At 38.0% G+C, this 11,948-nt stretch overlaps 1 protein-coding gene across 1 annotated transcript in view; it reads right to left on the bottom strand.

Moving 5' to 3' along the window:
- AMBN (ameloblastin) overlaps positions 1–11,948 on the bottom strand; it is an 18,667-nt gene that overhangs the window by 5,032 nt on the left and 1,687 nt on the right. The window contains exons 2-6 of the mRNA XM_006769924.1: positions 10,067–10,169; positions 4,063–4,131; positions 2,198–2,248; positions 833–880; positions 234–344 (exon numbers count right to left, since the gene is read on the bottom strand). Coding sequence (XP_006769987.1) covers positions 234–344; positions 833–880; positions 2,198–2,248; positions 4,063–4,131; positions 10,067–10,169 — 382 coding nt within the window. The remainder of the gene's footprint in view (positions 1–233; positions 345–832; positions 881–2,197; positions 2,249–4,062; positions 4,132–10,066; positions 10,170–11,948) is intronic.

Genomic DNA, 11,948 nt, shown 5'->3' with positions numbered 1-11,948 from the left:
TGTGAGTCTATATTTTCCTATGTGAAATAAATGTTCAAATGGGTTGAAAATTTTGACCATTTTATTTTAAATATTCCAAAGTACTAAAACTAGTTTTGTTGTATTCGGTGTCTGGATAATTACTATAGTATGTTTGTTTATTACTCTGTAGGTATTATATGACAACTTAGAGAATGTAAGTAGGGGAAGATTTTAAGGCTTGGTGTTTCAAACAATTGATGTAACTAACTTACCTGTTGAGTTTCATGTTCCCTTGGTCTCATCCATGGGAAGGAGGAATGTGGTGGGAGGAGACCGTGCATCCACAAAGAATTAAGTGATTTCCCAAAGCCAAATCTTGAATACTAAAGTCATGGGGAGAAAAGATAGATAGAGAGAAATTTACTTATATTTCAATATTGGCTTAAACTTGTTTTTTATTTGCCGAAAGATCCACAGAAAATGTAGAGACAGCAAAAGTAAGAGTGAGATTACTTAATTTAACATGGATAGGCAAACACTCTCTTGCAACAGACTTACAGCCATTCTAAGCCAGACTGCAGTATCCTCATATACTTGTCTTGGATTTAGCTTTGTAAATACTCATAATAAAATTGATAATGCATTTTTTTTTTTACTAAAGAAAATTCAGTACTGCTTTTATTTCCCCCTGCCAACCCATCTTCGAATCTTATTGTGTTTTAGGTTATCTCAGTTATTCATTAGTTCTTCCAAAATTTAGGCTATCTCCTGTTCACAAATATATTCTATAAGTGACAATGTTGCTGCTAAGATCACTACCATCACCATTAATACAGTCCTTGCAATAAGAAATATTTGAAAATAAACTTACCTGAGAAAGCATGTTTAATCCCTGCAAAGTACCCAATTGTCTCATTGTCTTTAAAGAAAAAAAAGTGGGTTACTGTTTACCACACATGTTCCTTTTCTGTATGACACAACAGATTTGGAAACATATACCATTAACACAAAGTTTGGAGTGGGTCAATTTGAATAAAATAGAAGCAGACATTAATTATCCCTGAAAAATGGAAATGTTGAATGTTTTTTTCACTGTTGTTATTATTGTTATTAGAGTATTTAGCTTGCTTTCTATTATTAGTAGAGAAAAAGCACCATTTAATTGAGGTCACAGCGAAATATGGAGAAATAGCTCATTCAACTGAAATATAAATGTAATTATCAGGACTTTCCTTCGCTGACTCTTTTACCATACTTTGCCTTTTTAAAATTCAACTTGAAGAGGAATTTGAAAAAAAAAACAGACGAACAAAACAAAATAAGACCACCTCCATCTCCTTCCCAAACAAAAAGGCCTCAAAATAAAAAATATAAAAGATGTTAGGAAAAATGGTATCTGGAGAGATTGTAAAAAAAATACCAGCAAATCAATAGAAAGTCAATTTCAATGCATTAGGAAGAAGTTTAGAGTGCTTTGGTTGCATTTAAGCTAGAAAGTGAAAAAAAAAATAACTCAGTGAAATTAGCTTGCATGTGAAATGGGCATCCAGCCAATATAGATACTGATTGCCCCAGATTGTTATAATATGAATAAATATTGAAAGGTTCTTGTGATACATTTATAATTTCATAAATATTCTTCTATTTGTAACTGTAAATATATTTTATTAATATGGTCAAACAGTACTATTTTGCTGGGATTTTCTAAGCAGAGTATATATTAGTTATGAGAAGTGCAATGAGACTACCACAGATTACACAGCAGGTACAATGTTAGTGTTATTTACAGGAGTTCTTATAAACAACTGAATTTTGTAAGGTAAATTTTCTTCATCTGAACTTTATAATAGAAGATACTATAAGGAGAAGGAACTAAATATAAACCATTTATGACTCAGACCAATGTGTTTGAATTAATATAGTAATTACATTAATGTAGTAAGAATGTTAACGTATATATAGTAGGTATTAAATAATGTATATATGGTAGGTATTAAAATATTGCTTTGATTCACATACAGATGATGTTATAAGGAGTAAAGCACCTGAGAATTGAAAATGAGGTAAAATTATAAAACAAGGCTCTCAGAGATGCCATAACCTTCTCCAGAACCACACAGGAGGACGGCTACTGCAGTCCCACACACTGGGAAGACCGGAAACAGCCCATCACCTTTCTCCCCTCCCAGGAACAAACAAACGTAAAAAGTAAACGTCAGTGCTCTGAGATACGTACCTCCAGGCTCAAACTAGCCATGCCTGGTGTCCCCGGCTGCCGAGGAAACACCTACATGAAAATAAGAATAATTCTGAGTGTTCTTCGGTGAGAAACTTTCTTAACCACCGGAAATAGAAAGTACAGTCAAGAGACCAACATTTAGTTTATTACCTAAATAACTTGAACTTTTGGGAAGAAAGAAGAATAATTTAAATTATTGGGAAATTAACGTATTATTTTCAGAAATCATCTACCCTTTGTCTGCATCATAGTGCTATGTTGCTTTAAAAGCAAAATTTGATTTGTTTGAAAGTGGTATAATAAGTACATTAAAGCAACAAAGAAAAATACTGTAAAAGTAACTTCTATTCTTAAGTGTTATCATATAGAAGAGCAAAGGGGACAAACTTGAGGTCATTTTTCTTGTGTGTTTGACAAACCTACACGCTTCTGGTTGATGGAATGTGGCATGTGATCATGACTTTCAGCAAAACCCAACTTGCCTCCTATTCAAACAGCTTCAACAAGTCCTCCATCATCTTTAGTGAAAGGTTACTTTTTGTATAAAGCAGTTAATCTGTGTTTATATTTGAGGGATCATATCAAAGGTATTTTTTCTTAAATAAAAAAAGTTCTAGCTCTAAGCCATGAATTAAATAACAATAATTACATGAATGTAAATAGACAGGGGATACATTTCCCATGTGGCAGTGAAAGGAGAAGAACATGTAATTTGGCAGGCAGTCTGCTGGTGATCCCAAACAATTGTCTTGCTCCTATGACAAAGTGGATCTGTCATAAGTGTGGAGTAGAATAGGTTCCAATAGTGTCAAGGTATTAGACTGATGACGGAGTCTGACCTCACCATCAGTATCAGACAAAGGTGAATTAGAATGGCAGCTTCCATTTTCTTCCATTTAAAATTCATGTTGAGCAATAGAATAGAAACTTTTTATTTGCAGACTTTGAGATTTGAGTCCTTGTAATCAGTTTTCATCCCCTTTCTCCAAAATGTTTAACTTTAAGAAACCCAAATAGCTAACCTTCTTTCTCAAGGAACTAAAATATTTTAAAGTTCATCTAAGGCTGACTATGAGCTCCCCAGCGAAGAGACCATGTCACATTTACCTTTGTGTCTCAATGTCCAGCGCATGGCTGGGTACATGGCAGATGCTTAGTTAACATTTGCCCAAAGCAGATAGCAGCTGAATGAAGTCCTCGTGAAAACAGAATCACATGCTACTGGCTATTGTTCAGTGCCCAAAAGAATTGTATTCTTATGAGATCACCTCAATATATGACAGAGTGGACCAGGTATATGACTGTAACATACAATTAGCCCTATTGCCATGACATGTTTTGATTTAAGAAATTCAGCTCTTGATCACACAATATCTTCCCTATAAGGCAAATTTATGGTTTAATTACTAGCTTCAAATGGAATTACTAGTTGAGTTTTGTAGCCATAGTAATTTGGCTAATATTGTTCTTTTCAAAGTGAAGAAAATGGACTTCACTTTTTTGAAGAAATTTTCTTTCCGTTTCAATTTCATAATAGTAGCAAGTAGCTGATAAGAAAATTGTGCCATGGCATTGTGGAGACAACATAAGTCTCTTATCTTTGAATGAGTGAAGGGAGACTTAGACATTGTCTTTGGAATATTTTAAATATCTTTTTGAATAGAAAAAATCATATATTTGACTTATTGTTTTTGGATGGTAAGGCTCATGCCTGGGCAACTACGACTTTTGGCTCAATAGGAATCATAACACTGGATTAATTCAAATGAGTCCATGCATGGACTCTTAGCCCATGTCCTTCAGTGTTGTTTGGGGTCCAACAGCGTCTCTGCTGGGACGCACTCTAGAAGACTCGGACTTACCGGCACTGCAGAACTCGTTCCCAAGAGGCACAAGACCAGTATCAGGTTCTTCATCTTGAAAAGTGGGATCTGAAACAGAGTTAGGTTGGAGAATTACATCAGATAAATTTTTATTCCCGAATGGTTAAAAGACAATACCTCAATGAGCTGAATCACTGATTTTCCAAAACAACCAGGTTGAAACAAAACCAAAGCAACAACAAACTAAATGTTGCTGAACAACTGATTTGTATTTACTAGTTTTTGGAAAGAATTGACAAGCAATTAGAAAATATCCAAGAACTTTCTGTGTGTGTGGAGCTACAACCTAAATGAACATGTAGGAACAACCTTCATGCATATTCTCTAACTGCTGTGTTTCATTTTGTAAAACATGAATTGGAAAATACCTTCTGCTATGTGAAATTTTGGTCTATTCAGTATCGTCCATGGGAAATTATACTTTGTTTTCTTCCTGAGTAAATTTTGAATTCAATGAAAATGTAATACAGACAATAATAATTCATAACAGACCTTTTCTTTGCAGATTTATAAGGCATATCATTCTATGTTTAGGTTGCCCACATAACCCAAACTTACATTTTTAAGATAAGAATGAACTTAATAGTTACATTTCTAAAAGTTTAGTGGAAAATATTTCTAAAAATTGAGTTTTTCTTTTTCTAAAATAAATTATCTCTTTAAAATGATTTTAGAAGTTCAAAAGGCTCTTACCCTTACATGAACAAAAGTCTGTCTAGCCAAGAGATCTCTTCATCTTTTTATACTTTTATAAATTAGGCAATGTCACTAATAATCACAAATAGTAAAAAAGAAACACACCAAAATACCTCATTGATGTCTTTTTTCTTTTTATCTCTTCACTATAAAATGTTTATTAAATATAAGAGATACATTTAGATTTTATGCACCATAACCCAGCTTAGCACATTATTACAATTAGCAAATGTATTTTACCAAAATTCACTTTATGAGGTAGTATATTTATTTTTATTTATTTACTTATTTTTTTACGTGTGGATTTTAAAATTTAATGTTAAAATATCTATACCACCCAAAGTGATATACATATATATTAAATGCAGTTCTATCAAAATCCCACCCTAAAATTCTTTTTTAAAAAATTTTATTTTATTTTATTGTTTAAAGTATTACAAATAGTAGCACATATGTCTCCTTTTTTTCCCCATTGACCCCAAACCCCCAGCCTCCTTTACTCCCTGGCACATGCAAGTCTTTTTTTCTTTAGCTGGAAGGTTATTAGACATATCTTCTCTGAAACTTGCTAATAATTTACAATAAGTTATTATTCTGGTGACAAATGAAGATAAATCCTCTTATAAAAGCTGCCTGCAGATAGGAAGAAAGATCTTACAGGAATCACAAGGAAATCATAAAATCACATTTTACCTTCAATGCTGGCCTGGTGATGCCAACCAAGATAGTTCTAAGAAAAGAAGATTAGTTTTTTTGTTTTTTTCTGGACTGTGTGTGTCTGGGACTCGCTCTGTATCTCTCATCAGAGTAGACCTGAAATCTTTATTTAAAGTGTCAACCCACCAATCAAAGTGAAGCAAAATGGGGGAAAAAAACATACCAAACTCTAGCCCACACCTTTTTACTGCATGCAAGGACATTGGCCTGGTAGAGTCTCATTATTTTTAATTGTAACTCAACCCCTGTATTTATTCAGAGAACTTGATTGCAGGGAAGATAGTGAAGGAATAATGGACATAAACTCTAAAGATAATCATTTTGGTGAGCCAGGGGGGAAATGCATGTAAAATAGGTTCAAAATAAACCATTATCTGTTTTGTGCAGGGTTTTATCTGCAGATAAAATTGGAAACCTCGTGCCAACATTCTCAAGATTTCCACCCTCATGTTTGTTGTAGTAAAAGTAATCCCTCCCACCCCCCATCCCCTCAACAAATACACAGGAGGAAATACTAAAATAACTTCCTGGACTTGAAAGAGAAGATGAAAATATTAGGTAAATCATGTTATGATTCTCCCCCCCCCCCCCCCCCCCAAGAATTTCCTAGGTATTAGACTAGAGATAGCTAAGAATCACTTCAGGGAAACCTTTGGCGCATGTTCTTTGGTGGGAGAGGGGAATACATCAGCACATTCTCCATGACCCAATCAAGCCCACGGCACAACTCGCAGTTTGCTCTTTAGATAGACCCACTTTCAGGCACTGGTATTGCTTAAGAGGCTGACATCAACACGGATGGTTTTTCCCCCCATGAGCAAATAGGAATGTCTTAGATGTGAATTGAACTTTAGCTGCTTTTGTTATTTCTCTGACCCTCCTTGTCTTTCCAAAGTGTGATTTCTGATGTGAGAGGGATAAGAATTTAAGGTTGGTTTCTTAAAAAGGGATGAGTCAGTACACTCTTTAGGGAAGTAGGGATCTTGTTAATTATAGAGAACTTGGAGGAAGCTGGCATTATGGAAGAAGTATGTCTTCATATCTAAGTGTAGGCCTAAAAGCTTCAAATAATGGTATCCAAGAAACTGCTCCTGAGAAATTATTTCCCATTGATAAAATAACAATTGTTAGGATGCAAAGGAATAAGGAATGGGACTATGTTTTGTAAACAGCAAAATGTTATTGAAATGAAAAGTATTATTTTTGACTTCTCTCTTTCTCTATTCCAGCTCTGGTATTTGATCAAGTTCCTTAATTTTTCTAATCCTGTTTCTTCTTCTTGTGATAGAAGGATAATCACTTAGCACACAGTTAGGCTTATTTTTAAAAAAATCTTTTTTCACAGTTTATTTATTATTATTATTATTATTTTTATTTTTATTGATTTCAGAGAGGAAGGGAGAGATAGGAACATCAATGATGAGAGAGAATCATTGACTGGCTGCCTCCTGCACACTCCACATTGAGGATTGAGACTCCAACCCAGGCATGTACCCTTGTCTGGAACCGGAACCTGGACCCTTTAATCCACAGGCCGACGCTCTATCACTGAGACAAACCAGCTAGGGCCAGTTACACTTGTTTTGAGGATTTGGTGAGGTGGTGAAGATGCAGCATCTGTCATACAATGGGTGCTCAATAAATGGGATGATTGTCTTTTTTGGTGGGAGAAACTACATGAAACATGGGGCCATAAAGATACGGTGTGTGTGTGTGTGTGTGTGTGTGTGTGTGTGTGTGTGTGTGATAGGATGAGGAGTACTGGCAGTTAGGGCCATGAGCTCCAAGGAGGGTAGAGCGGGACCTGATGGTAGGCATTTCCTCTGCATGGATGTTGATACTAAACCCATGGAATTAAGCTTCCCAATGACTGCTAAACAGGAAATAGAGTTTGTGTGTGTCCTATGGTTTACTAGTGACCCAGTGCATGGATTTGTGCACATTCAAAGGAAATTAATTAGAAGGTGGCTGGCAGGGCTGACATTCCCTGGAGCCAACCTCCCATGGTCCCACCCTGAAGTCTGCAGAGTGAGCAGGGTCCCTCCAGCAGGTGGGGTCCCTCAGCCTGGCCTGCAGAGATTGGGCTGAAACAGGCTTTCCAACATGCCCCTGAGGAGTCCTGGAGTGTGAGAGGGCACTCTGAAAAGTTGGTGTCGTACAAGGTGTGGAACGCAAACACAGGTGAGCAGTAAACCAGATTTGGGGCTGACAGCGCCCCAGCAACAACATAACCCACATCTGAAGGTAGAATTGCACAGCCCCATGAGGAATCAGGCTCCCTCCTCTCTGGTTTTCAGGGTGCATTACCCGAGAACCACCACTGCCAAGTCACTGCAGCTCAGTAGCTCCTGTGTTGAGCATCTGCCCGCTCGTGGTCAGTGCGCATCTTAGCGACTGGTCGAATGTTTGGACACAGCATATTAACTATATATATATAGACTAGAGGCCTGGTGCACAGATTTGTGCACCAGTAGGGTCCCTTGGCCTGGCCTGTGGGGACCAGGATGAAACTGGCCCAGTGCATGGATTCGTGCACTGGTGGGGTCCCTCAGTCTGGCCTGTGGGGATTGGGCTGAATCCGTGCACTGGGTCTCCAAATTCCCCAAGGCGTCCCAGATTGCGAGAGGGTGCCACCCTCATCTATGTGGCCATGTTCAACCTCCCACCTGGAGGCAGGTGGGCTTGCAGATGGAGGCTTCAGGGTTAAAGCAACCCTATTGGTGTAGCACAGACACACGTGGGCTTTTTGATGAGAGAGAACCCATAACATCTCTTCACAAATGTGTTTTTAACTGTTCTGAGATCACACTCCCAGTCTTGGTGACTCTCAAATAGTCCTCAGCAATTCCACTCACCCAATGCAAAGACTGACCTGGGTTTCATAGAGACTGAACCCTCAACACCTGGAGCAGCCACGTCCTTTCAAGAGGAAGGTCACCTGGCTGCAGGTCCTTGCTCTTTGTCACTTTGAATATTTCTTGCCATGGCCTTCTCTACCCAGCAAAGCTCATTTAGAATTGAAGGCCAGAGAAAGAGCTTCACAGACAAGAAAAAACTAAAGGAGTTCATCATCCCTATCAGGGGCAGAGTTGGCCGGCCAACCTCCTACATCCCTTCTCTGCAGCAGGCTCAGCCCAATTGGCCCCGATCGGGGCAGCCGTCTGGACCCCATCCATGCACGAATTCGTGCACTGGGCCTCTAGTATAATATAAAACATTTCATATAGCATACAAATTAATCTCATATTTGATGTAATTTTTGACAGATACTAAAAATAGCTTAAAATGCATTCCATGTAAATGCTTGATATTTTACAGTAATTTCTTACACGTATATTTATTGGAGTCAGATGGAGCTCATTTTCCACCCCTCATGCCTTTATTTGCATGATGACTTCCAAAGACTACATTCCTAGTAATTCTGACAGTAAGCAAAATTGGCATTGACTCTTTCAAACAAGGAAATTTATGGAAAATTGTGTGTAATAGATACAATACTTTGTATGTTAAAATTGTGATTCATTTTATTTCCAGGATTATTATCATCTGCCAGTTGATGCCCATTATAAACCCACTTCAGAAGAACTTTTGGAAGGATGAGTTGACCACAGGACAGTACAGGATGATTTCAGCTCTTCACACAGTGACTCTACACACTGACATCAGAGTCACTTTGACAGCAGAGATGGTACTTGGGTCTCACCTTGCCCAGGGGAAGCCTCTGGTGTAGATAATTGGTAAGCAAGTCAGAAAACATGTCTTGTGCTAGTCACATACCTGCCGAGTTTGCTAAAGAACATTTATTAAAGCCTTGCTATGAACACACCATCATATTACACTTAATGATGTAAAGAGGGACATTCAGGCTTCTTTTCCTCAAAAACATCAGTTGACGTTATATGACACTGATACATGAACTGACATGAGTCTTATTATGAAATATCTCACCATGTAAAAGCAGATAGGGTACAAATTGCTTTGTTGCTAAGAATGTGGGCTCTGGGGTCAGACTAGTCAGGTTGGGATACATTCATGACTCTCTAGCTGTGTGTCTTGGACAGGTTATGTCACCATTCTTTACCTCAGTTTCTTCATCTGTAAAAGGGCACAAACAAAGGATTTGACAAAAGAGTGAATGAAACAGTGCACTGAGGTTCCTAAAACAGTGCCTGGTACATTGTAAGTTTGCAATTAATGCAAATTATTACTGATTTAACATAATTATTAAAGGGGTGTCAAACGAGGAGGTTGTTAGAATGGGGCAGACTTAATCATAGACGCATTCTTGCAAAAAAAAAAAAAGAAGAGTTTTAAATCCAGGATTGCAGCAAATAAAGCATATACACAGATAGTTTTAAGGTGAAAGATGCTTCATATTGATGGAATGACCTGTAAAAAGAAAGCTGATTGTGTGATAGTGAGAGTAAAGCAAATTGGCTGAGGCTGAATGACATTAGGGAATCTAGTGAAAAATATATCCAGTTAGTGGATGGGCTATAATCATGATGCCAAACATCGTGAACTTAGCTAACTTGCATACAGATAAAGAAGAGAAACTTATTTGCCTCACCATTTCCCCAGTTATTGCCATATCCATCTTCCAAAAGGAAAGACCAAGGTTTCCAACTTTAGAAACACTTCTAGTCACCTGAACTAACAGCTCAGTCGGAGAACTAAGATAAACAAACAAGGCAAAACACAAACAAAAACCAGACAGCTTGGGGACACGATATAGAACCTCTTTCCCACTACCTTAATAGGAATGTGTGTTTGTAATGGTCACGGTGTCATTAAAATCAGGTTAGATTATGTTTTATATCATTACGTCAAGAAAACAGAGGTACCATTCTAGATGTTTTGCCTTTAAAATAATGAAACGTGTTGGGATTCCTTACCCTTATCAATTTCTAAGCCAAGCATAAGCAGTATTCTGGTAGATTCACAGAACTCGGGTGCTGAATTCCGATCTCCTCCTTTCCTTCCCTGAAGAGCAGGCTTAACAAGTCAGGAGAAAGTGTTGAGGCTCTTTTTACTCCCCTTTCTTTTAAAATTGGGACTTAGAACAAGCCTCCTGAAGAAATTGCCTGTTTTCATTTTTTTCTGAGGCTCACACTAAGCCTCAAAGAGCCTACAGATGCCCCAAAGCTCGCACTAAGCCTCAAAGACTCCTGAGATCCAATGCCTCCAAATCTTTTAGTTTTAGGTCAATAACTATAGACTACAAAGCCACAAACATGTCTAATCCGAGATACTTCTAGTTTCAGAGCCTCTTCTCCAGACCTCTCCAGCCGGCCCAGCTGCAGCTCTGCTCCTGCTGTGACAGACATGCCCCACAGTCCTGCGGAGGCTGCACCTGCACGGGATGGAGGGGTAGGGGAAGGGCTCCAGCAGCAACACTTGCCTTGGGTAGTGGCCCCCAGTCCTCCTAATCTCTAGTCAGAAGGTCCACACTGCTCTGAATTTGTGATGTTGACCTTGATCCCGTCTTCAAGTCCCTCCATTTTCTTTTCTGCTTTCTAGAGCTCCTGTTAGTTGGGGTGAGTGGAGTAGGCAGTGGGTCAACTTTAAACTTCATTTATCTGGACATTCCCTTGTGTTGAAGAGCACATTCTCTCCTAAGGCCAATGAATGGAGTATTATGGGTTATATAGTGTAATACATGCAACATAATGTAAATGAAGACTGATGTTTCACATGATTTACTTCTCTTGGATTTATTTTATCACTGAGAAGTAAATTTCAACTATTCGTAAATAGACATAGATTACAGTAATGATTGTACAGTAGGACATTTTATTGTGACAAACACTGCATTGCACAGGGTATATAAAGTGTTGGGTTAAACATCATCATTTTTTAAAAAAAATTCCTGACCATGAGAGTCTCCGGAATGGAGTTTGGAGGATTTTACTGGATTTTAGATGGAGCAAGGTAAACATTCAGCTGATGTGGTAGAAATGCAGGGCTCTAATTACCCTGCAAATTTAAGAACAGCTTCTCCCAGAAAGAAGCCAGATTTCTTATTTAGGCAAGAATAAGAAATCTCAGCATCTCTGGCTGAAATGCAGAAGTGCAGAGAGGTACCAACCTGCACGCAAAAATAATAGAGGAAGTACCCGTGATCAAGCCCCTGTATTTCTCTTTAAAGCAGCAGAATGGATTTACCACTGCCTGGGTGCGCTGTGCCTTCCAGGATATCATAAAGTGCAGCATAAAACAGGGGGGAAGGGAAAGGCTATGTATTGGTTTCCACTTTTACTCTACCTCTGGTGCCTTCCCTATGTCAGTGGTTCTCAACCTTCCTAATGCCGAGACCCTTTAATACAATTCCCCATAACTGTAATGTTGATGCTGTTATGAATCATAATATAAATATCTGATATGCAGGATGTATTTTCATTGTTACAAATTGAACATAATTAAAGCATAGTGATTAATCACAAAACAATATG

This window comes from Myotis davidii, unplaced genomic scaffold (assembly GCF_000327345.1).
Source record: "Myotis davidii unplaced genomic scaffold, ASM32734v1 scaffold284, whole genome shotgun sequence".
Taxonomy (NCBI): domain Eukaryota; kingdom Metazoa; phylum Chordata; class Mammalia; order Chiroptera; family Vespertilionidae; genus Myotis; species Myotis davidii.
Note: the sequence above shows the minus strand (reverse complement) of the source record. Positions and strands in the feature narration are given on the sequence as shown.